At 41.1% G+C, this 26263-nt stretch overlaps 1 protein-coding gene across 1 annotated transcript in view; it reads right to left on the bottom strand.

The window, feature by feature from the left end:
• Positions 1 to 2722: 2722 nt before the first annotated feature.
• The window catches only part of LOC110500248 (synapsin-3), a 124948-nt gene continuing 101407 nt past the window's right edge, over positions 2723 to 26263 (bottom strand). Inside the window, exons 11-14 of the mRNA XM_021577500.3 lie at positions 7092 to 7223; positions 6874 to 6904; positions 6557 to 6719; positions 2723 to 5376 (exon numbers count right to left, since the gene is read on the bottom strand). Of these exons, the coding sequence (XP_021433175.2) occupies positions 5253 to 5376; positions 6557 to 6719; positions 6874 to 6904; positions 7092 to 7223 (450 nt within the window). The 3' untranslated portion in view covers positions 2723 to 5252. The remainder of the gene's footprint in view (positions 5377 to 6556; positions 6720 to 6873; positions 6905 to 7091; positions 7224 to 26263) is intronic.

Consider the following 26263-nt stretch of genomic DNA (forward strand, 5'->3'; position numbering starts at 1 on the left):
TAAACGCACATTATGATACAATAGCCACAGTAGCCTAATTAGCCACTGTTAAAACTAACAAAGCGGGTACAGCAATTCACAGGGAACATTACACTTAACATAAACATTGCAAAATACTGTATTTTGTATAATATAAAACGCAACAGGCAACAAAGGTTTTACAGTTCATATAAAAGGAAATTAGTCATCTTAAATAAATTAATTAGGCCCTAATCTATGAATTTCACATGACTGGAGATAGCACCCCAAACGTGCTCAATGGGTGACCTGTATACAGGCCATGGAAGAACTGGGACATTTTCAGCTTCCAGGAATTGTGTACAGATTCTTCCCGAAACGAGGCCGTGCATTATGTTGAAACAAAGTGATGGCAGGGGATGAATGTCACGAGAATGGGCCTCAGGATCTCGTCATGGTATCTCTGTGAATTCACATTTTTGAATGCGAAAACCTGAACATTTTGTTGCTGCTGTGGTATCATTTTGGTATCAAGTTTTGTTTTTTCAAATTCTGCCCTCTAGAGGAAACAAATGGCACTTCGAAATCTGCAATAAATACATTTTGCACTTGAAAGATTTTTCTTTGCTGTTACAGTAAATTTAACCAAATCAATGTAAGGACACAAGGGCATGCTACTTTAAAAGATGGCTACTTATTATTAGCCTGGTTCTGTATGGAATGCAGGCACATTATGGGACACAGGCCAGGTCATTATCAATTATTTGGAAAACTATCCAAAATAAAAAATTGGTGTGACCCAATTGTATGCTGGTGCCACCGCTGAAAGAGTTGGTAGCAGTACCAGTGCCACCAGTGGAAAGGTGTAGAACCCTGCACACAGCTATTAATATAACGCATTGTCATCCCTACTGCCTCTGATCAGACGGGCTCACTAAACAAAAATACTGTGTTTGTAAACTGTCTGAATGTTGCCGTTTTCCCCTGACTGTCCGTAAATTAAAAACAAGAACATCGTGCGGTCTGCTTTGCTTAATATAAAGAATTTGATTTATAGCATTTACTTCTCAAGTATGAGTTGAGTATTTTTCAACCACTGTACTTAAGTACATTTAAAACCATATACTTCAACTTTTCCACAAGATGTGTTTTACTAGGTAGCTTTCACTTGAGTCATTTTCTATTAGTATAAGTAACATTTCTTTACTGTTACTCAAGTATGGCAATTGAGTACTTTTTTCACCACTGCTTTTACACAAGGGTGAAACTGAAATGTTAGTTTAATGTCGCAGGTGAATAAATAATTACAAGTATTATGTAACAAATCTGGAAATACAGAATATGCCTCGTCTGTGAATTCTACAATATTTTTTCATTACAGGTGAATGCAAAAATCAACATTCCATCAGAGGTATTTTATGAAGAATACTATATACACACCTTTAAATATCACTTGCAGAGGCCAGTCAAATAACTCTGTGGCCTTATGTCATCACCTTTAATGACGATGTACTTATGCGTGACATGCACAGGCAGTCCCTTTGTCTACACCCTGGCACCCTAAAACTCAGAATTGGACAGTGAGGATACAGTTATAATTTCTACACATTCCACAACTATGAGGGTGAAACCATGGTATGGGTTCTTTCAGCACCCATATTCATATATGACACCTCACACTAGTCACCTGCACCTGAGGGGCAAGAGGTCATTTTCATTTTATGGAGTTTACTGAAACGAGTGCTTTGACTAAAAAGAAAACTCCTTACAGAGACAGGCCCTATGTGTAATGTTACTCAGCTGATATGTACAGGTATGCAAGTTTTTAAGCCCGATTTTAATCTTCATCTTAAATTAACCAAGAGGTCAAAGGAATACTCACCTGAGACTAAATTTAAACACTCACTTCTTAACAGTCCAGATCATAGCAAAGTAAGGAATTCAGAAAACTATTTGGTCTGGAATGGACCCAGGCCGTTGCCAATCTCCTACTCCAAGGATAGGCAACACTGGTCCTGGAGTGCCACAGGCACTACATTTTGTATTTATTTATCCGACCTGGAAACCTAGGCGGGTTTTAATTTAGGCAAACACTGAACTGGGCCCGGTTTCCCAAAAGCATCTTAAAGCTAAAGTCTTTGTTAGAACCATAGGATCAATAAGTAGCTAAGTGTGGTGCCTATTTGGGATTAAATCCTGCAGTACCCCCGGGCACTCAGGAACAGTTTCCTACCCCTGCCCAACTCCTAGACCCAGACCTCACGCCAACTCAAATAAATGACGAATCTGAGTCGAAGGAATTTTGGGATTATCAATAAATATCCTGACAGTTGTGTTCTTTCAAGAGAAGTCAGAGGACTCACTAACAGCCTTAAATGGAGAAGACTTGTCTGTGATCAGACACTCACACTGAAATCTGGGACTTCAGAAACAGAAAGTGGGTTGGTGTAGTTAATAAAGTTGTATGCTTTAAATGCAAAGTGACAGACAGTCAGAGAAAATGGAAAGTGCTGATAATTCCAATGCTGCCGTAAATTGATTTGTGGGTACTCACCTTGTAAATCCTTGGTGTTCTATGAGTTTCACGCCCTAAAGATCCCATGTCTGGGTATTCCTTATGACAAAGACAATGGGGACATGATGCTATGCATTCTACAGTACCTGAGATGGAGAATGGGATATTACATGGTTGTATAACAGGGGTTTATAATCGTCACTGTACAATGCTTTGTCAATACGAAAAATAAAAAGACTTACCACTAAGTGTAATAAAATATGTCACTTTTAATAAAAACTGAACAAAATAACAAAACAATGTTAAAATAACTTGCATCTATAACACTACCACACATTATGCATCACATACTTCATACAGTATAAGCAGCCAGACAACAGCAACTATTTACATGACAATATTGTTACACCAGAGGCACACCAGGGGTCAGTTTTCATGCCACACGTATATCAGTAACACACAGGGGGGGGCACACAATGCCTTCCAGCAGATGCTCATCATAAGAGGATATATATGACAGTAGGTTCTGTTAGATTGGAAAATAAGAGATGAGGACGGCTATTCAACGCTGGTATAGATGACTTCTGAGCATCTGTTGAATGGCATAGGGCACTTTAATAAGCATACATTTTTTAAGAGCTATTGCCGTTAGTTCTCCATTGCAATGACATGTAAATGTAAATCATGATATGAAAACCATGTCATATTCATTTAGTTATTGACCGTAGATAGACTCATTTATGGGTCTATTGCCTTTTACTCACAGGAAATAACTACTTGAGTGACAGTACATCAAATTTACTGTATGAACATTAGGATTAAAATTGTAGGATTACATGCAGACATACAGATTAGATCAAGTGAAAGCCATTCGTTTTTTTTTGTCTTAATTCCACCCACTTCAGAGTATTAGTGGTAACTACTATTAGCAGCACAGCTTGCTGGAATTGAGGTAGTTACTAGATGACCTCACCACTCAATTCTGAATTTCTTCAGTGCCTAATTAACATTATTTGCTTACTGAAATGGTCAATTAACAAATTACTAAATAAATCACTATGGATGTGTGGCATTCACAAGCTTACAGCATTATACCTATGTACACGATAAATCAACACTCGTAGAAGCAAAATGACTGAATCGTTAGAAGCGTAACTAACGCTCACAGTGATAACGAGTAAAGAAAAAAACAGATTTTCAGTGAATCATTGTTTTGTTATGGCTTTTCATAGTAGTCGGTACTTTGAATTGTAGAAGCATTTCACATTCAACAGACAAAATAAATAAAACACACAGGTTTTACAATACAAACATATCATTTGGTCCATTTTGATAATAATACCTTACTATGATTGGCATAAATGTTTAGGACAATAAATAGTTTGAAAGTGAAAAGACAATCTTAACTGTTTAAAAATGCATTTAAATCAAGATAGAGAGAGTTTCATTTCACCCATATTGCTGATCGTGCGACTTGAAGTGCAATGACTAAAGAAAGTATGGGGACAATAATATTCAATCCATGAAATAGAATTGGCATTTTTCATACCAGTCAAAAATGTTACCCTAAACAGAAAATCCATTTGGGCGCAGAGACTTAAAATGTTTGCACTTAAGTCAAAAGAACAAACAATCCAGTCATGTGATTGGTCTGTCCTTCTCTATTATAATGAGATGGGGGGGGGGGTAATATGGACACTCAGCTATCAGATAGTGTCGTTAGCGTAGATAGCTACCACATATGCACATATTCGGAGTATTACAAGACGACTGTCATTTCCTGAAGTGGATATAAGCTATAGACATACCAACACATTGCAAATCATGTCTATTCTTAGGTCGACCACGCTTCAAAACCCAAGGATCAGAAGTAAATGTAATTCTCCCAGGAGTATTTGCAACCTTACGGTATGTACAGAATTAAAAGGTAACTGATCTTATTGAAGCAAAGACGTCAGCTCTTCTCTGTGTTATGTACATAATTCCCACCTTTCAATACACAGCAAGGGAATAGTAGTGAATCAAATGCCCAATAATAAATAAATACATAAAATGTTCATAGCGCTATTTACACTGGTTAGTTCATAAATGCTTAGAACTTAGGGAAGAATTGTCTGTGATGGAAGACTTAAGATAATATTTCCGCCTCGTATAATTGCAAATTGACAGGTACAGTATGTAGCCTAAACTATCTTGACCTAATGCAAGGAATTTTAAATCAAAAATACTTTGAGTAACAAAGGCCAAAGCAAAATCACAAATCATTATATTGTAATATCAGCCAATCGATATGTATGGGTCTACAAGACATGGCAATCGTATTTCTATGAAATGAGACTGGCAAGATGCTAAGCATTGCTGGTAAACCTAGCTCATACACTATTATTGGTCATTTATAAATACTGTAATATTGCCTTTATCTCCCAAAGTATATCAACATCCTTGAAGTTGATAAAACACAAATATGACCAAAAGAATGAATCAGATGAACAAATTGAATGCAAACCTACATCTCAACTACACCAACCAAGCAGTACTAGATGAACTATAGCCTAATGTAGTATTTAAAAAAATAAAAATAAATTGACGGATGATTCTGAGAGGTGGACGCTCTCAACCTGCCATTTATGGGTAAGAACAGGAAGTAGGAAGTGGTGGACAGGAAGATCCCGCTCTGTGGGTTGACTGAGCGCGCGTCCTGTAAAATAATGGTATCTTGGAGCTCTTCTGGAGGCCAATGGCTGACAGTAGGCGGATGGATATGGGGAGTCTGTTGAAGTTAGTCGGAGAAGAGGCTGGCGAAGGACTGGCGCAGGCTGCGGATGGTCTCTGCCTTGGCCTCATCGTCCGTGGCGTTCCCTTTCAGGGTCTCAGTGAAGGTGTTGGTGAGCGACTGGGATTTGCTGCAAGGAGCGAAAGTGAGAGTGAGGCTGAGGCCTGAGGGACATGCAACATGGAGAAGGTGGATGTATGTGCGTGCATTTATGCATGCACGTGTGAAGAGGGGCGAGGGGATCGTATTCTGCCAACTTCGCCACTGCACAGTTTGATCAACAGAGGCTGGCCAACAACACACACAATAGGGAATAAACTAGTGCACTTTGCTCTCTAAGGCCAACAACATTTTTACAAAGGAGCTTAATCTTAGAAGACACATGTTAATGTTTATTATAGCAAAGCCAAAGACATGGACAGAAATACAGTCAAACTTTAGAAGTGTATCCAAGCCAGGAGGCAAACTGAGGAATGGTTGTGGAGAAATCTAGTGTCAAATTGCCCAACCGACGACCCCTTTGCCATGTACAGCCAATCCACGTTGAACTAGGGAGGAGTTACGAGAGAATCAAAACTAGAGGTAGTTTCACTTTTATCACATATTATTTTCTGAAGAGGTGTCTGGAGCTGAGCATCCTGTAAATGCAGGCCATTATTAACAGCCATTAAACAGGAACAAAAGTTGGCATGTCAGAGATTATAATAGAGTATTTTAGTAAACAAGAACAGTCGAGCTACAGGAGCATGTACGGTAAAATCTTTATACAATGTCTCCATCTAGCAGCCGTTTGTGGCATCTGCACAGATCTGCTCTGCAAGTAGATATATTCCTAGTACTCACCCAGAAGGTTTTAATGATCAGACAGTTTAAGGTTTTCACAGAACTTTCACTAGAGATCCTAAGCAATAAGGCCCGAGGAGGTGTGGTATATGGCCAATATAAGACATTATAAACTGGGTGGTTCGAGCCCTGAATGCTGATTGGCTGAAAGCCGTGGTACATCACATTGTATACCACGAGTATGACAAAATATGAATTTTTACTGTTGTAATTATGTTGGTAACCAGTTCATAATAGCAGTAAGGCACTTTGGGGGTTGATGGTATATGGCCAACATACCACGGCTAAGGGCTGTGTCCAGGCACTCCGCATTGAGTCGTGCCTAAGAACAGCCCTCAGTCATGGTATATTGGCCATATAACACACCCCCTTATGCCTTAATTATATTCTTCTGTTGAGTTAGTGTTAGTATTACACACCCGTGTAAACATCAGCCTTGATCATGGAAATGAGATTTGATCACTTACTTCAGTTGAGGAGGTTGTTTCTGGGAGCCAGGGCCGGTGGCGGCGGGAGGTGGGATGGGTCCTGGTTGGAAGGCCTGGCTGGGAGAGGTGTTAGCTGAGCGAGCTCGCTGAGGAGAACCCTGGGCTGACTGGGAGGGAGAACCAGAGCCAGAGCGATGCCCACCTGCAGTGCGAACACACACTCATGTTTCGTCTGAGACACTCAAGGCACTACTATGTGTATTTCTCAACACTCATAATATTCATATTCACCACAACAGCAATCAATTGTTGTAGCAATCAAACTGGTGATAAGATGTCGATGGAGGTCTCTTTACCTTGGGCCCTTCTTGGCTGGGTCGTCTGTGGCTGTGAAATGAAAAGCATTGAAAATGGACAGTAATAGTGCATGATGCATGGTTGGTTTGATATACTCCCTACACAAGGGCTTATTTGAAGCAATTGTTCATTACTTCTGAGATCGAATCTACATAATCAATTCAAATACAAATCCATAATAGTGTTACACTCTGGAGAAGAGGTGAAAGAGATTTACCTTCACAGCACTGGGCTGTGGTGTGTTGATACCGAGCAGCACGCTACACATCTTATTGATCACGAGATCAGTGATCAGCTGCCTGTCCTCCTCCACGTGCTCACCAATCAGAGGCATGGAACTGTCCATCACCTAGATGACACAGGAGAGGTACACCAATCAGAGTGAAGAACAACACGGACAGTATAAGCAGGGATTCGGGACTGAGTCAATGCAAGTAAATGGGAAATTCACTGTAAATCCATTTAACATGATTGACTTCATTCTTGCCACTAGAGAGCGGTATTGTACATCTTATTTGAGTAGCTAGGCCTAATGAAGATGATGGTGAGGGGGTGAAACCATTACAGTTTTGATGTTAGAGCACAATGATTAAAGGAGTCTATTGACCGCTGAAATGTGTATACAGTACTATAGGCATAAACATGAGACTTGTGACTTCCCCCATATTATTACGGTCATTATTTTAGTACATTTAGTACTTATTTCATAACTTATGGTTGGACACTGGATGTCAAGACATGGCACGGCCACATAGATAATTGACTCAACACCGTAGCATTTCAACTCACAACCATGTGCTATGTTTGAAACCATCTCCGCAAAGCAGGTGGCTCTCCACCGATCCACCAGCCATGCTTTCCTCCGCATGAGAGGGCTGTGCCAATGCCGCACCAAATGAGAACCAAAACAAAGAGGAAAGTGTGTCTCACAGGCTGAGGGAGAGAACGGAGGGAACACTTTGCCAGCAGAATGCATGTGTTGTGTCCCCAGAGCGGTATCAGGCCGCTGCACGCATTGTGGCCAGAGCACACTGTAAACAGACAGAAGTTCAAGCAAGTGTCTGTGTGTGTGTGTGTGTGTGTGTGTGTGTGCGTGCAGCTGGGAGATGGGTAGAAGGAAGAGAACTGGGCAGGTGATGTGCCTGTTGGTGTTGCCCCTTTTTCATAACCAGTGGTGTAAAGTACTTAAGTAAAAATATTTTAAAGTACTACTTTAAGTAGTTTTTTTGGGTATCTGTAATTTACTTTACTATTTATATTTTTTACAACTTTTACTTCACCACATTCCTAAAGAAAATTATGTACTTTTTACTCCATACATTTTCCCTGTCACCCAAAAGTATTTGTTACATTTTGGATGCTTATCAGAATAGGAAAATGGTCTAATTCCCACACTTATCAAGAGAACATCCCTGGTCATCCCCACTGCCTCTGATCTGACAGACTAAACACATGCTTTGTTTGTAAATTATGTCTAAGTGTTGGAGCGTGCCCCTGGCTATCTGTAAACAAAACAAAAACAAGAACATTACGAGGTCTGGTTTACTTTTGATACTTAAGTATATTTAAAACCAAATACTTTTAGACTTTTTCTCAAGTATGACAATTGGGTACTTTTTCCACCTCTGGACATAACCATAAGGGACTGGGACTGGGACTGATTGAGCCCTGGAGGACTGGCAGCTGCAGCCGGGACCCACTGCAAGCCAGGAGCCACTTCAAACGTGGTGCAGTGGCAGCCAGAGTACCGGTTACACCCTGGTGATTTATTGGGATATAGACTCATCTAGCAGATGACAAGGCTGCAGTTAGTTGCCCTTTAGTATTAGAACATGGAGAGGTGTTGTTTTTCTCCTCTTTTATTGGGCTGCACAATGTTCTTTCCTGCTGCTGGTCTGGACACTGTGTTCTGGAATGGAAAGATTACGGGTTGGAAATGGTGAACTCTGTACTCGGCCGGACAATACAGAAACTCCAAAGAGGCTATTGTTGTTTGTTTACGTTAGCTAAGAGATTTCTATGATAGTGTGCAACATTTTTTTTTATGTGAAATGGCCAGTGTCAGATGTACGCCTAAGTATGTGTGCCAAAATTTTCACACAGATGTTGTTGAACTAACTAAACGATTTTCCGTTGAATACTGCTAGTAATACATGGAACTTATATAGCACTTTAAGGACCCAAAGTCGCTTTACAATTATAGAAACGAAAAACAACAACAAAACAGGAGTCAAATCAAAACATCAGACTAAACATTAATACATGGATCAGTGTATGAGGAGGGTTGGGATCTGGATATGAACCAGGTTTGGGTAAGTGGTAGGGTAAGGCTTAGGTACTGCTCAGAATGGTGAAGAGAGGAGTGTCTTAGTAGTGTATTTCTTTGCTTGTATATATGTGTGTGCTGGGGTTTTAGGAGGGCCTGAAAGATAGTGATGGACTCCCGAGTCACAGATGGCTGGAGGCTGGAGCAACCCTGGAGAAGCCCCTGTCGCCAAAGTGCTGTCAGGACTTAGTGTTGGTGAGGAGATGGGCTGCAGAGTTTTTGAACCATTTAGAGCTTATGGAGGGAGCTTGATTTGATGCCGGAGGGTAGTGAGATGCAGTAGTTAAGAAGGGAGGAGATGAATGCATGTATGAGGGTTTCAGTGGCAGGACGGCAGAAGAACGACCTGACCTTGGCAATGTTTCAGAGATGGAAGAATGAGGTTTAAACAGTCTGTCTTATGTGGTAGTCAAATGAAAGGGTGGAGTCCAGGATGACGCCAAGGTTTTGTGCATGGAGGGATAGAGAGAGACAGTGGTGTCGTCAATGGTGAGGGTGAGGTTGCCAGCTTTGGTGAGGGTGGAGAAGTTCTGTTTTATCACTGTTGAGCCTAAGGAAGTTTTGTTTTTTATTGTAGAGGCAGGATTCAATGTTCGTCAGAGGTGGGTTGAGGAGGGATTTGGTGCCGAGGTAGATCTGGGTGTCATCGGCATAGAAGTGGAAGTCAAGGTTGATGTGACGGTGGATCTGACCAAGAGGAAGGATGTAGATGAGTAAGGAACCCAGCACAGAGCCCTTGGGAACACCCTGTATAACTGCAGCTGAGTCTGAGGTGTGGCCATTGAGGGAGATGTTGTGGGTCCGGTTTGTGAGGCATGATTGTAGCCAGGCCCTCCAGCCTGGTGAGGAGGATCTGATGGCTCACTGTGTCAAAAGCGGCACTCCAGTCAAGGAGAATCAGGATGTTGAGGGCACCAGCATCAGCAGAGATGAGGTCATTGATAACTTTGAGGAGTGCAGTTTCAATACTGTGGAGGGGCGGAAACCAGACTAGAGAGACTCAAACAGGTTGTTGATTAGCAGGTGGGTTTGTAATTGGGAGGCAACTGTAGGTTCTGGAGTCTTGGCAAGAAAGGGGAGGTTGGAAATGGGGTGGAAGCATTTGAGGAGGGTAGTGTCCAGTCCTGGCTTTTTTAAGATTGGGGTGACTGCAGATGTTTTGTAGTTGTAGGGGACAGTTCTGTTAGCGAGGGAGAGGTTGACAATGTGTGTGATATATGGACAGAGAACAGGAAGGCAGGATTTGATGAGAACAGTGGGGAGATGATCCATGGAGCAAGATGTACACTTGGAATACATGTGTTTTGACAAGTTTTTAGATATAAGGAGTCAAATAGGGCCAATTCGGAGAGCCAGGTTTCAGGTGTGACTGTTGGGAGGTTGACAGGGAGAGGGGTGGCTGAGGGAGATTGATCAGTCAGTAATGAGTTGATTTTGGTGATCTTGTCCATGAAAACCTGAAAGAAGGAGTTGCAGAGTTCAGTGGAGGGAGTAGAGAAGGTGTCATCACAGGGCTGAAGTAGTTTGAGAAGTAGGTGGCCCTGGCATCACAGAGGGCATCTCTGTAGGTGGAGAGGTGTAGTTTGTAGGCTTCAGCGTGGACAGTGAGGCCAGACTTCCTGCTCAGGCACTCCAGACAGCGGCCAGCTTGCTTGACAGGGCATGAACCTCAGGGCTAAACCAAGGGGAAGAGGAGACCGGTTTAGTTTGGAGGGGGACCAGAGAGTTGAGGGAGTCAGATAGAGCAGTATTGAATTGGGCAGCTAGTTCATTAGGTGAGTTGGGGGCGTGGTCAAGGGGCGGGGCAGGGCAGATGGCATCAGAGTTGGAGGGGGTCAATAACTTTGATGTTACGGAAAGAGATTAGGCGTTTGTCAGTGAGTATGAGGTAAGTGAGAAATGAAGGATCGTGTGGTCAGACAGTGGGAACAGGGAGGGCGAAATATGAGTTAGGTTGAGGCCAACAGAGCAGACAAGGTCAAGTATGTGTCCATTGATGTGAGTTGGAAAATGTACATCTTGGGTAATATTGAAACGGTCCAGAACAGCAATGAAAACAGAGGCAAGTTTTTAGTTTGATGAGTCCACATGAATATTCATATCACTAAGCAACATTAAGTGGGGGGGTTTGTAAGCAATGTATTCAAATGAGAGACAGTAGGGCGAGACAGTTCAGTGCTTCACAGACAGTAGGGCGAGACAGTTCAGTGCTTCACAGACAATAGGGCGAGACAGTTCAGTGCTTCACAGACAGTAGGGCGAGACAGTTCAGTGCTTCACAGACAGTAGGGCGAGACAGTTCAGTGCTTCACAGACAGTAGGGCGAGACAGTTCAGTGCTTCACAGACAGTAGGGCGAGACAGTTCAGTGCTTCACAGACAGTAGGGCGAGACAGTTCAGTGCTTCACAGACAGTAGGGCGAGACAGCTCAGTGCTTCACAGATAGTAGGGCGAGACAGTTCAGTCCTTCACAGACAGTAGGGCGAAACAGTTCAGTCCTTTACATACCTTAAGGAAACATTTTGACATTCGCCATATGGTTATGGTTAGTGAGAAAGTCCACATTGCAAATGTACGGTCCCTTCCTAGACGTCCGACAACGTTTCTAAAGTTTGCGGACGGCGTCGGGCCATGCAGCAGGGCCGGATCTTCCAGGAAGTCATCAAACGAACTCTCGGACATTCGGTTTCCATTTTATAAAATTTTCCAATTTTGGTCATTTTTCCGCTCTCCCGGTAAATCCCACAAGAGGGCAAATGGAATCATATTGCAAACGTACAAAACATCACCAATCACAACGTGACCTTCTCTCCTAAACGGAAAAGATTTCAAAGACGAAACTTGGTGAGCATAGGTTTGGCATAATGGGCAGTTGGCCCAGAACAAGATGGCGTCTAGGTCTCAACGGTTTCTGAGTTATGGCCATTTTTCTGGGATTAAAGGTCAAAAATGAAAATAGAGCAATAATTTTTCCGCTTCACATCCAAGTAAATGAACCTACGGTGTCAATAAAAAATAACCAGCCATTTATCTTTCGTAATTTAAGAGAAATCGTACAATGTTTTTTTTAAGTTACAGATCCAGTTGCAGCGTGTTCAGACAAATCTTTTTGAATTGTGTTTCCGAGGTATGCGAGATTTCTGTGATTCTGAAATAACACACATTCATTCAACCCTCTGCAAATAAGTCAGTTCTTAACATAAAGACTTAAAACTCGATATTCTATAAGTGCCTACCCCAAGGAGGATATGTGTTCACTTTCAGCTTCCTGTGTAATGGACGGTGACTTGCTGGTTGACTTTTGTCCATTTTAAATATGTTTAAACAGTGAGGTACCATCACCAAAATGACATTCTGAAATCAACACCAATGAGTGATGGAGAGGAACCAGAAACACTGCCCGGCCATCCCGAGTTCATCGGGCCAGTTAATTTCATATTTCTGCAGTATTTTTGAGCATGACAAATTCTTGATGATAAATGCCCATTAAAACATGTTGCAAACGCACAGTGCATTTGCAATATGATTCAACAGTGAAAAACATCACCAAATGCACATGATGAAATCAACACAACGAGCAATGGAGAGGAACCACTATCACTGCCCGGCCATCCCGAGTTCATCAGGCCAGTCAATTTTGCATTTCTGCAGTATTTTTGAGCATGACAAATTCGCGATGGTAAATGACCATTGAAACATAATGCAAATGCACCGCCGTGCACCTGGTGAATGGAATGGGTTACCAGGAGCACATTTTAAAAATGTTTTTTAATGCCATTACGGGGTAGAAAGGGGTCCACGGTTAGGTAGGGAGCACCCCCCACCCGTGCCTATTCAATAAGGGGCGCCCCTTGTCATTATGGACGTTTTTCAAAAAATCATTACAAAACAACAGTCCCACTTCTCCCTCATCATACATGACAAATAGACCATCTAGGTTGATTCATGGCTTAACAGTGCTGTGTATCATTTTGGCAGTATAAATGCCTTTTGGGCATGGTTCACTGACTTTTGGGTTTGTAAGCCGACTTCCATTGATCGTACATTGCAAATGGACATAACATCCTGATTTGGCACTTCCAAATCTTTCATATTGCATTTGGACATTTCTTATGGCATTTGCCCCCCCCCAAAAAGTGACTTTTGACTTCCTATGAAATCATATTGCAAAAACAAAAAAACAAATAATGATAATACAATTTGACAAAAGTATATTCATTCTTACACATGTGTAATTGACACAAAATAAATTTGAAAGAATTTTAAAAAAGGCCACCGTACGAAACACACATATACACAGTGTCCAATACCACTCAATTCGGCGTCTTTTCATTCAAAGTTGATTGCAAATGCCATATGGCAAATGCCAAGTGTAACACTCCAAAAATCCAACAGATGGCGAGTGCGCTCCACCGTGATTTTTCATATTGCAAATGTAAAACAAGTCAAGACCCAAGAAAAACGTATCACCCCCTTAAAGTGCTTTCTGGACCGTTTAAAAACAAAAATCTTTTGATTTTTGAATTGAGTGGTATTGGACACCGTGTATGTGTGTATGTTTCGTACGGTGCCAATGACTTCCCATTCATTTTTGTCCATTTCAGAGGGGTGTTCCCTTACAGACAGTAGGGAGAGACAGTTCAGTCATTTAGAGACAGTAGGTTATTTCGATTTTAGAGTTGTACAGTACAGCGAGGCCACCACCACGGCCAGTGGAGCGGAGGTGACACAGGTAGCCATAACCAGCGGGAGTAGCTTGGTTAAGATAAAATAAATCACCAGTGTGTTGCCAAGTTTCAGTTAGGAGGAGCTTGTTGTCAGATATAAGTTCACGGAGCAAGGGGGCTTTCATTGTTCATTGATCAAGTGTTGAGGAGAGCAAAGTTAGTATAGTTAGGTGAGTTTCTGGATAGTGGTAGGGGGGTTAGGCAGTCACGGTTTACAGTGGCAGATGGATTGAAATTCAAATGCTCCCTCAATCTTCTTTTCTTTTTGTATGAAAAGCATAATAACCCATGGTTCCATATGACTCCTATACATTACAGTCAACCGGTCTTCCCAAAGACATCACAATCTAATCTGATACAAAACATATCTGCTATCTGATGTCTGTAATATCACAACACAGGCCAACATAAAGATATGCTATATGGGTCTTCCATAAACAAACAAAAAAAGAGTGCCGTTTGCATCCCTTTGATATTTTCAGTAGAAATTGTGTACCAATATTTACAAGTCTGTTATATTAAATGAAGTGCCTTTTAATATAAACCACATGGAGAACTCAATAAATCCAATATTTTAATAAAAACTAGCTAAAGTGCCAAAATTTAGCATTTTGTCTTGTCCCTTCGTGCATCCTGTGATTCTAGGAATATTTTATCCAAAAGTATTTACCATTATTGTAAAGCCCCCATTATTTTGTGGCTTTGACAAAGTCATTTCTGATGATTCATTTAATGTGATTACCGATTCATTTTACGACCATCCCTTATTTTAAGGTCAACCCTGTTACGTGAACTAAACTCTTGCTTTAATATGGTGAAACTATTCCTATTTAAATATTTTTCAAAAGAAACATTTAATATCTAATAGTCAAATCATACTGTAAAAGAAAGTGAGCTGGTTCTACTCTTTTTGGCAATTTCTGGTGGAAAACCTGAGTGTGTCAAGTGTAACCCGTTAACTCTATTATTACCCATAGACTAGTCTCGTGTTGTCATACCTCCAAAATCATGTCGTTGTCACCCCTCCCTCGGGAGGTCTGGAGAATTTTCTATTGCAAAAACATGTTTCACGAACCCTCCCCCACACGCGCGTAGAAGGGGTGCTGTGCGTTATGTGCGTCACTGTTTTCCATCCGGGTAGTCCATCCGGGTAGTCCATCCGGGTAGTAATCCGGGTAGATTATGCTGGTAAAGTCAAACGTCACAACACGTTCAAAACCACTCTGGTGACAAACACACTTTTATTCTCGTCTTCATTCGTCCACATGGTTGCGCTTTGCTACCACCGACAATATCGTGAAGGTCGCCTATTATTTTGTAAGGACCCAAAAAACAGAGGCAGTGTGAACTGTATTATTAGCTAGCTTTTGTAAGATTACTAAAAAACTAAATAGAGGTGCTAGCTAACTTTACACACTGTTTAGCTAAGTTAGCTAGCTGATGACATTTAATTAACTTTCTAATTGCTAGCCATCTTGATGTAATCATTGTAAATTAAAAACAGTCTCCAAATGCATTAGTAGATAACATCCATGGAAGAGCATGAAGTTGCTGCTCCAGCTGTCAGTAAAAGGAGAGTCAGTGTAAGCTGCTGGATAGGGCAGGTCATTTTGTGGGAGGACGTTTAAAGCATTTAAATTTTTTTTGTGAAAATGTATTAAAAATAAAATATACCTTATTTACATAAGTATTCAGACCCTTTGCTATGAGACTCAAAATTCAGCTTAGGTGCATCCTGTTTTCATTGATCATCCTTGAGATGATTCTACAACTTGGAGTCCACCGGTGGTAAATTGAATTGATTGGACATGATTTTGAAAGGTACACAGCTCTCTATATAAGGTCCCACAGTTGACAGTGCATGTCAGAGCAAAAACAGAGCCATGATGTCGAAGGAATTGTCCGTAGAGCACCGAGACAGGATTGTGTCAAGGCACAGATATGGGGAAGGGTACCAAAACATTTCTGCAACATTGAAGGCCCCCAAGACCTCCATCATTCTTAAATGGAAGAAGTTTGGAACCACCAAGACTCTTCCTAGATAGCTGGCCGCCAGGCCAAACTGAGCAATCGGGGGAGAAGGGCCTTGGTCAGGGAGGTGACCAAGAACCCGATGATCACTCTGACAAAGCTCCAGAGTTCCTCTGTGGAAATAGGAGAACCTTCCAGAAGGACAACCATCTCTGTAGTACTACACCAATCAGGACTTTATGGTAGTGGCCATACAGAAGACACTTCTCAATAAAAGGCACATGACAGCCCACTTGGAGTTTGCCAAAAGGCACCTAAAGGACTCTCAGACCATGAGAAAAAAGATTCTCTGGTCCGATGAAACTAAGATTGAACTTTTTGGCCTGAATGCCAAGCGTCACATTTGGAGGAAACCTGGCACCATTCCTACGGTGAAGCATGGTGGTGGCAGCATCATGCCACAGGGATGTTTTTCAGCAGCAGGAACTGGGAGACTAGTCAGGATTGAGGGAAAGATGAACGGACCTCAGACTGGGGTGAAGGTTCACCTTCCAACAGGACAATGAGCCTAAGCACACACAACCAAGACAACACAGGAGTGGCCTTGGGACAAGTCTCTGAATGTCCTTGAGCAGGCCCAGCCAGAGGCCGGACTTGAACCCGATCGAACATCTCTGGAGACCTGAAAATAGCTGTGCAGCGACACTCCCCATCCAACCTGAAAGAGCTTGAGAGGATCTGCAGAGAAGAATGGGAAAAACTCCCCAAATACAGGTGTGCCAAGCTTGTAGCGTCATACACAAGAATATGCTGTAATCGCTGCCAAAGGTGCTTCAAAATAGTACTGAGTAAAGGGTCTGAATACAGATGTAAATGTGATATACAGTTGAAGTCGGAAGTTTACATACACCTTACACAAATCCATTTAAACTCAGTTTTTCACAATTCCTGACATTTAATGCTAGTAGAAATTCCTTGTCTTAGGTCAGTTAGGATCACCACTTTATTTTAAGAATGTGAAATGTCAGGATAATAGTAGAGAGAATGATTTAATTCAGCTTTTATTTCTTTCATCACATTCCCAGTGGGTCAGAAGTTAACACACACTCAATTAGTATTTTGGTAGCATTGCCTTTAAATTGTTTAACTTGGGTTAAACGTTTTGGGTAGCCTTCCACAAGCCTCCCACAATGAATTGGGTGAATTTTGGCCCATTCCTCCTGACAAAGCTGGTGGAACTGAGTCAGGTTTGTAGGCGTCCTTGCTCGCACACGCTTTTTCAGTTCTGCCCACAAATGTTCTATAGGATTGAAGTCAGGGCTTTGTGATGGCCACTTCAATACCTTGACTTTGTTGCCCTTAAGCCATTTTGCCACAACTTTGGAAGTATGCTTGGGGTCATGGTCCATTTGGAAGATCAATTTGCGACCAAGCTTTAACTTCCTGACTGATGTCATGAGATGTTGCTTAAATGTATCCACATAACTTTCCTGCCTCATGATGCCATCTATTTTGTGAAGTGCACCAGTCCCTCCTGCAGCAAAGCATCCCCACAACATGATGCTGCCACCCCCGTGCTTCACGATTGGGACTTTGACTTGCAAGCCTTCCCCTTTTGACAATGGTCATTATGGCCAAACAGTTATATTTTTCGTTTCATCAGACCAGAGGACATTTCTCCAAAAAGTACCATCTTTGTCCACATGTGAAGTTGCAAACCGCTGTCTGGCTTTTTTATGGTGGTTTTGGAGCAGTGGCTTCTTCCTTGCTGAGCGGCCTTTAAGGTTATGTCCATATAGGACTCGTTTTACTGTAGATATAGATATTTTGTACCCGTTTCATCCAGCATCTTCAGAAGGTCCTTTGCTGTTGTTCTGGGATTGATTTGCACTTTTCGCACCAAAGTACGTTCATCTCTAGGAGACAGGCTGCGTGGTCCCATGGTGTTTATACTTGCGTACTATTGTTTGTACAGATGAACGTGGTACCTTCAGGCGTTTGGAAATTTCTCCCAAGGATGAACCAGAATTGTGGAGGTCTACAATCTATTTTCTGATGTCTTGGCTGATTTCTTTTGATTATCCCATAATGTCAAGCAAAGAGGCAAAGAGTTTGAAGGTAGGCCTTGAAATACATCCACAGGTACACATCCAAATGACTCAAATGATGTCAATTAGCCTATCAGAAGCTTCTAAAGCCGTGACAATTTTCTGGAATTTTCCAAGATGTTTAAAAGGCAGTCAACTTACTGTATGTAAACTTCTGACCCACTGGAATTGTGATACAGTGAATGATAAGTGAAATAATCTGCCTGTCAACAATTTTTGGAAAAATTACTTGTGTCATGCACAAAGTAGATGTCCTAACCAACTTGCCGAAACTATAGTTTGTTAACAAGACATTTGTGGAGTGGTTGAAAAACAAGTTTTAATGACTCCCAGATAAGTGTAAACTTCTGACATCAACTATATATATGTTTTTATACATTTACAAACATTTCTAATATTCCGTTATTGCTTTGTTATTATGGGGCATTGTGTGTAGATTGAGGGGGGAAAAAACGGTTTAATACAACATTTGGAAAAAGTCAAGGGTCTGAATACTTTCCGAATGCACTGTATGTTAGCAAATGTTGTATACAAAAAAATACAGTTAAACATCACAGTGTATAAACCTATTACAATTGGATCAGGCCAACCCTGCTGGAGGTCTGCTGGGTTTCCAGGGTTCCGTTTTAGTCCATCAATAACACACCCGATTCAACTTATCAAATCTAATGAGTTGATAATCAAGTGTGCTATTGCTGGGCTGGAATAGACGTCTGCTCACCCAGTAGATCAGAGACCAGTGGTGCAAGGTTGGCCACCGCTGGTATGGAGTTTTTTTTGTTTACCTGATTTGGTGCTTTAGTAATAATAGCCTACTTGTTACTACTCAATTAAACATACGAGTTAGCTTATTTGTACATTTTGAAGTGTTGATTCTTGTTAGTACCCTTCCCCATATCTGTGCCTTGACACAATCCTGTCTCAGTGCTCTACGGACAATTCCTTCAACATCATGGCTCTGTTTTTTTTCTGAGCGACTAACAAGAGGGGGTTAATTGCCTTGCTCAAGGGCATAAACAGATTTTTCACCTAGGAGGCTCAGGGATTCAAACAAGCGACCTTTGGGTTACTGGCACAACGCTCTTAACCGTTAGCCTACCTGCCACGGTGTAGTGTTTAAACTTGTTTTAATCATTCAAAATGAATTAGTGTCTCTGCTGATTAATCACATATTACACACCAGGAATAAAGACGGGAAGTGGTTCGGTCTCTAATGTGTCTGTTGTATTCTCAAATGAACATTTCCTTTTTGTCTAGTGGTTAGATATCCAATCTGTTTTATTTGATTGTCACTCTCAGTATATAAGCCATGTGAATCCATTTGGCAGCTCGTCATGCATCGCCAATGCAGCCATAGGCCTACAGCATACTGACCTAGGGAGATAACAAGTAGGTTCCAGGAGATGAGCATTACAGGTAACATTTTATGATATTAATTTTAGCAATGTTGCTTGCAAAATTATTGCAATTGTTCCCATAGTTTTATGTACAGTATCGTTGACCCTGGATAAGCTACAGTAGGGACTGGGCCAACACAGCTAACCTTTCAGGTCAATAATATGCTGTTTTTAGTAACATTTTGTTGGCTTTATAATTGAGAGAGAAAGTGAATTAGATAGTAGCTAGCTACTAGGTTTCAAGGTTAGTTGACTTTTCTCAAAACAAACCTCATTGTGGCAAGCTACTTCGTGTCCCTCACGCTAGCCTTCAAGGCCAAATACAGTTCAGAAAAGTCAATATTAAAAATATTGATATGGTCAGCATTGTAGGCCATTACTCCCATCTTGCTGCAGCTTTAGCTCATCTCAAAATAAGAGAAATACTGTGAAAACCAGTGTGCCACAAACTTCCTAAAATGTTTTGTCACCAGTGGTTGTTTTAATTTGTTTTTGTCCTCGCACACTGTTGCTCCAACGGCACTAAATCTGGTGAGCTTCCTTGGAGCTCCACCCAAGCAAGGCTTTTGATTGGTTTGATGTGTTACGAGGCATCACTGATTTACAATGGGTTCTGACCTCTCTTTGGGCAGGTTTCTGCCATGGACCCTTCCCAGGCTTCCTGGAATACCCATAGATGCAGACTAGAAATATTTTTTGCCATTCCCTGCCATTCCCTCTTGCACACAACAAGCTTCCATTCCCGTCACAAGGGGATTTATTATTAAATTGTCAACCCTGTGACTTTATTTGGTACTTAATAGGCACTTACTATAGTAATTTCTGTATTTAACCTTGAGATCTGAATGCATGTCTTTATGAAATTGTTCTAGCTCTGAGACAAAATGTTAAAAACATGTTTTATGAAGTTACACAACTCAAAAGGCACCGAATTAGTGAAATGACACATGTTGAGATCAATACCAGTGGATTCTATATAAAGTGAATGTAAGCAGCCATTACTTTTCATTAATGGGAGGTGTCACCATGTGTAATGTCTGTCTGGAACACAAACAAGTTTCCACTGCCAGGGTCATGCAATATTACTATGTTCCCATTCACACTAATTCAATTCCACCAACTGGAGGGGTGTGTGTAATTTGGTGGGTGCTTATAAAACATGTGGCAAGGTCTGCCATTATCAACGGTGACTGGTGGTTAAGTGCCTTGCTCAAGGGCACAGAGATTTCTCACTTTTTTTTGCCTCTGGGATTCAAACTAGCTACCTTTCAGTTACTGGCAAAAACGCTCTAACCACCAGGTTACCTGCCGCCACAGTGTGTGTGTGTGTGTGTAGAACTCTCCTTGTCAACATCGTTACGTGACTGTGTCACTGCTGCGGTCCCCGTCTGTCTCAGACCTTGTGGGCCGTTCAAATAAGAATGCAGTGTCTCTCACACACACAATCTCTAGAGAGCCTGTGGAGATTTCTTGCAATAGCCACACTGGTTATAAGCCCTTCCTACAATGGGAAGAGAGAAAGAGGATGACAGATGGGTAGGTGGGAGGCTGGCCTCCACCCTAGAAACATCAGGTTAAGAGAGAATGTTCACGCATGTTAGAGAGCAGGCTAAATATGGACATCTCAGAGCACTGGGCCGTATGCGTCAGAATGGATCAAAGACAATGTGATGAGAGGAATTTTAAATCAAACTTCCCACGAGGGGATTGCACATAAACACATCACATTGGAGAGTGCTGTGTGGGATCTGTGATGAGCATGCAGATCGGAGATACAGTTTTCAAAAATGGTTGAGAAGGGTATGTGCATGAGTAAAAGCTAAAACATCGGTAATCTCAAGGTTAAAAAGGTCATTGAACGCAAAACTGGTTTCGGTATGAAAACATTCCTGTGTTTATCTCATTTTAGCTGACATTCATGAGTGTTCCTAACTTCCATTGCTGCATTAGTACATGGTAATGTGTTCAGAGGAAAAGCACAGAGGAGTCCATTGTATGCGTGTCCTTAATTTCCTCCTTTCAGTGGTACAGTGAGTTTAATGACATATTTAATATGGACCGTTGAAGAATGCCAGAAAATGTGTTTTGGACAAAGTTATACTGTGGTAGATACATAAACAGAACAGCCTATAGTTCACCATATCACAAACAGGCTAGCACTGAAATTATGTCTAATCACCTTCTGCAACTGGAAAAGTCTAATGATTTATGGAATGCAACCAAGAAAAATAATAGGTTAAATTGGCGTTGTATTTTCCATAAGATCAAAAGTATAGGTAACGCCTGATATATGAAATAAATTAACACTGGGAACAGAACTATTCATCAAAAACAGTGGCTTACAAATGGGTTCAGCTTGGCCTGCTGCACCAGGGACAGTTACTCACAACAGCTGCCAGTTGCACTGTAAATCAACTGTGCACCACACACACACTCACACACACACACAGGTGCGAGCGAGCACACATACATATATGCACACAGACACATGCGCGAGCACACACACCCCTCTGAATTGTCTCTGTTGTCCAATCCACAGCACTGACATACATAAACACATGCCATATGGACACACTCACACAACCAGCTCTTTCCTCTTCCTCCCATCCCTTCCCACCGGTCGTCCATAAGCTGCCCTGTGAGAGGAGATAAACCAGGCTTGTCTGGAGGAAACGATAGGCTGGGCTGGTTGTGCGAGATGGGGCTACCTAAGCACTGAGACGGTTGCACTACGTCATGTTTTTACCAGTCCCAATACAGTACGTCAGGTCACGACCATGCATGTATCTCGGTCTGCCGAAGCTTCTTTTTACCCTGTGTGTATGTGTGTGCCTGCGTTTCTTTGCTTGTCCAATAACGTCAGGTTAGGACAAAGCAGTTATCTCTGTGTGTGTGGCATGTGTATTGTGCATGTGTGTAGCTATAGGCCTGGTCTGGAGTCAATGTGAGCTAAGTGGAACAACAGGAAGTGCCTGGTCGGTGTAACGGTGCATCTGCTCCTTTTAAACAGATGTGTTCTACAGCAACAAGTGCTGCCCAGCAGCCCAAAATAAACCCAGACAGAGGTTGTTATGGGGTGATAGGCTGTGATAATGTCTGTTGAACAGAGGCACTTACTGGACCACTCTCACTGGGTGGTTCTCCCAAGTCAGTGGCTTGGTAGTGATCGAATTGCAGGTGCTTTAACCTTTGACAATCCAGTGTAAAAAGTTTAAAGTACAACATAGTTCTACTAGCTCCAAAACACAAATGCCTCAAAAGGGTTGAATTTTAATATGATCTATTCATCTATTAAGACATTAAATCGACCTAGCGTTCCTCTTCTCCAAATTACTTTTTAACTAGAAAACACAAAGACTGATGATAATTTGTGACTCTTTTCAGGAAACTAGGCATATATTGCATGTCACTATTTCAAAGGAGAAGCATTTTCATGTAAACATGAACAGAAATGCCTCCTGGAACGGGAACTTTCATGTGCCTTAATAACAAACGTGCATGCCATCTGTAAATATGAATACAATTGTTAAAATTATGAGCCTAGTAGGTTTAGCCACGGAACCATCCCGCTAGCCATGATTGGCTGAGATAATGGATGGGCTGGACATGCCGAGATGAGTTTGGATTGGTCTATCATGTAGCACGCTTCTGTCTATAACATGAGCTGCTTAGTACTGTATGTGTAGGTAATCCTTTCTAATGTAGCTAGATATCACCAAGAACTGCAAAAGTGTTTCCCTCCACTTTCTGGAAGACATAGTTTTGAAATAAGTGGAATGCCCGGTGGAAACAGTGTATGATAGCTAAGGAGATGGAGAAAATTCTGGCCTTTGATTGCAAATATGCAGAGGGAGTCGAAAAGAGAACACGCAGAAGGCTGTTGTATAGAACACCCGTCTCCGGATTACATCTTCAAACAATGGGCAACCTTGGCAGAGAGGGAGAAGCGTTCATGCATGGTAAGATTGTCTAGCTACATTTTCAGAAAGTTGTTTTCATTGCAAGTTATAGCGTACTGTTAGCTAGCTAACGTTAGCTGACTGGCTCACTAGATTCATGCACGGTATTAAGGTTATGAGTTGGGATTATGGGTCATTGTTTAGCTAGCTAGCTACATGTCTAATCAAAAGACTCCACTATGCAAGTAACCATTTCACTGTACCGTTTACACCTTCTGTACCCTGTGCATGTGACATATAAAATTTGATTTTATTTTATATAGTCTGTGTTTACCAGAGACTAATGTGAAAAACAACATGACCTGCACCAAAGTCAATTTAGGATATTATGTTAGGCCAACAAGAAAGTGTCCAAGTTCAAAAATGATATGGTAGAATGCCCTGCTTTTATTTGGTCACACTATTTTCTGTAATTAGCTCTCCATTAACTTGTAAATAATGATTTTGAGAGTTTATTTTCCTGTAATAATGAATACAAATTAGCTAAAGTTAAGACGTTGTTAGCTATATGATATGTACATTATTTGAACTGGCTAGCTAGCTAACTTAATGTTAGCTAGCTGGCTAACAAGCTAGAAACGAACAAAAACATTGTTTAGAAAAGTAGCTTTTAGTTGCCTGATTTGCTAGATTGACATATAGCAAATACATTTTTAAACGGATGGGTTTATTGGTGTTAAAATACACCAGTTATACTATTTTGGACCACCAGGCTGCTGTTGTTTTTGTGTTCATACTTTTTCATAACGACAAGGACAAGTTGTCGGACGACAATAGAATATTCATGATGTCACTGCGACAACGGTCTACAGACATGTCGATAGACGTAGAATAAACCAGCCTTTAGTCTTGAAATCTTTGGTTGTTTAGTACACTACCATACTCACTCTGTTTAACACATGGCCTCACATGTGAGTCCTTAAAGTAATGGGTGGGGCTAAGGCTGTAGAGGGTGTGAATGACGCTGAATGGGTGTAGACAAAGAAGAGCTCACTAGTAGGTGGACCAAAACATTCAAGGGCCATTTTCTAAAAAGTGGGGTTGCAAGTTTATCAACTTTCAAAGCAAAATTACACTCCCCATTGTTCCTCAACGGTAGTGTATGATTTACCATTTTCTAGCTCTGAGTCTCTATTTTTATCCAATGTAAAAAATAACATGATTTCATAATTTCACTACATAAGACCAAATCAGGCCGGTCGGTCACATTTAAATACAGTGCCTGTAGAGAGTCCACAAGCCTTTGAAATGTTTCACATTTTGTTGCGTTACAAAGTGGAACTGTAAATGTTGTAATGTCAAAGTGAAAAGAAAATTCTACACATTTTTACAAATTAATAAAAATTCAGTAACTAAAATAGTTGTTGCATAAGTATTCACCCCTTTGTTTAGGAAATAATAAATTAGTGTAGACGTTGCATTTGGCTTAACAAAATCACATAGTTATATGTTATATGGACTCAAACTGTGTGAAATATTTTTTTCATGACTACCCCTGTCCTCCATACAGTACATACAATATCTGTAAGTTCCCTCAGTCAGTATTGAATTTCAAGCTCTACAAATACCAGGGAGCTTTTAGAAAGCCTCATAAAGAAGAGCAGTGATTGGTAGATAGGTAACAATAACAAATCAGACATGGAATATATCTTTAAGCATACAGACATCAAAGATGCAGTCATCCTTCTGAAATGAGCTGCAGGAAGGAAACTGCTTAGGGATGTCACCATTGACTGAGGATGGATGAACAACATTGTATTGACTCCACAATAATGACCTAAATGACAGAGTGAAAGAATAAAAATACTGAATAAAAATATTGGAAAAATATTTCAAAATATGCATATGTATGTGTTAGCAATTTATGTTACAATAACACAAACCCCAAAGCAAATCAGGGGGAGGAAAATAGCTTTACTCGCAGAGGACAAATCATATGGGGAGGTAGATTGTCATTCTCCCCTGTCCTCGGTGATGTACTCTCCAGTGGTTCTCTCTCCCCAGAACAAAAGGAACAGCATGTAGTTTTATTACCCAGCCCTAGCCTGTGGTTGACCAATTAGAATTCCTTGCAATAAAACTAGCCAATGGCCAAATAACAGGTAGCATATTTCAGAAGACATATTCCTCTCATGTCTCTGAACCATTGATCAATAATTCCCTATTACAGAAAAAAACATTTTCATTGATCATTAGTACTCTATTGACTCTCGTCCTCTTGACCGCTCGTACTCTGTCTCTGCGTTGTGTATTTATCTTCGACATATTCTTACATATGCAACAAGGCACTAAAGTAATACTGCAGAAATATACGGTAAAGGAAATCACTTTTTGGTCTAAATGCATAAGCCTTATGTTTGGGGCAAATCCAACAACACATCACTGGGTAACTACCTTCTTATTTTCAAGCATGGTGGTTGTTGCATCATGGTATGTGTGTACTTGACATCGCCCAAAGACTGGGGAGTTTTTCAGGATGAAAAGAAAACGGGATGGAGCTAAGAACAAGCAAAATCCTAGAGGAAAACCTGTTTCAGTCTGCTTTCCACCAGACACTGGGAGAGGAATTCACCTTTCAGCAGGACTATAACCTACAACATAAAAGCCAAATGTACACTGGAGTTGCTTACCAAGACAACAGTGAATGTGGTCCAGTTACAGTCTTGACTTAAATCTATTGAACATCTATGGCAAGACTTGAAAATTGCTGAAAAGCCATGATCCCAAAAACAAAACACCGACAGAGCTTGAAGAATTTTGAAAAGAATGGGCAAATATTGCAAAATACAGGTGTGCAAAGCTCTTACTAGACATACCCAAAAAGACTCACCAGCTGTAATCGTTCGGAAAAGGTGTTTCTAACATGTATTGACTCAGAGGGTGAATACTTATCTAGTCAAG

Source organism: Oncorhynchus mykiss, chromosome 21 (genome assembly GCF_057628025.1).
Source record: "Oncorhynchus mykiss isolate SJ-2025 chromosome 21, ASM5762802v1, whole genome shotgun sequence".
In the NCBI taxonomy this organism is placed as follows: Eukaryota; Metazoa; Chordata; class Actinopteri; order Salmoniformes; family Salmonidae; genus Oncorhynchus; species Oncorhynchus mykiss.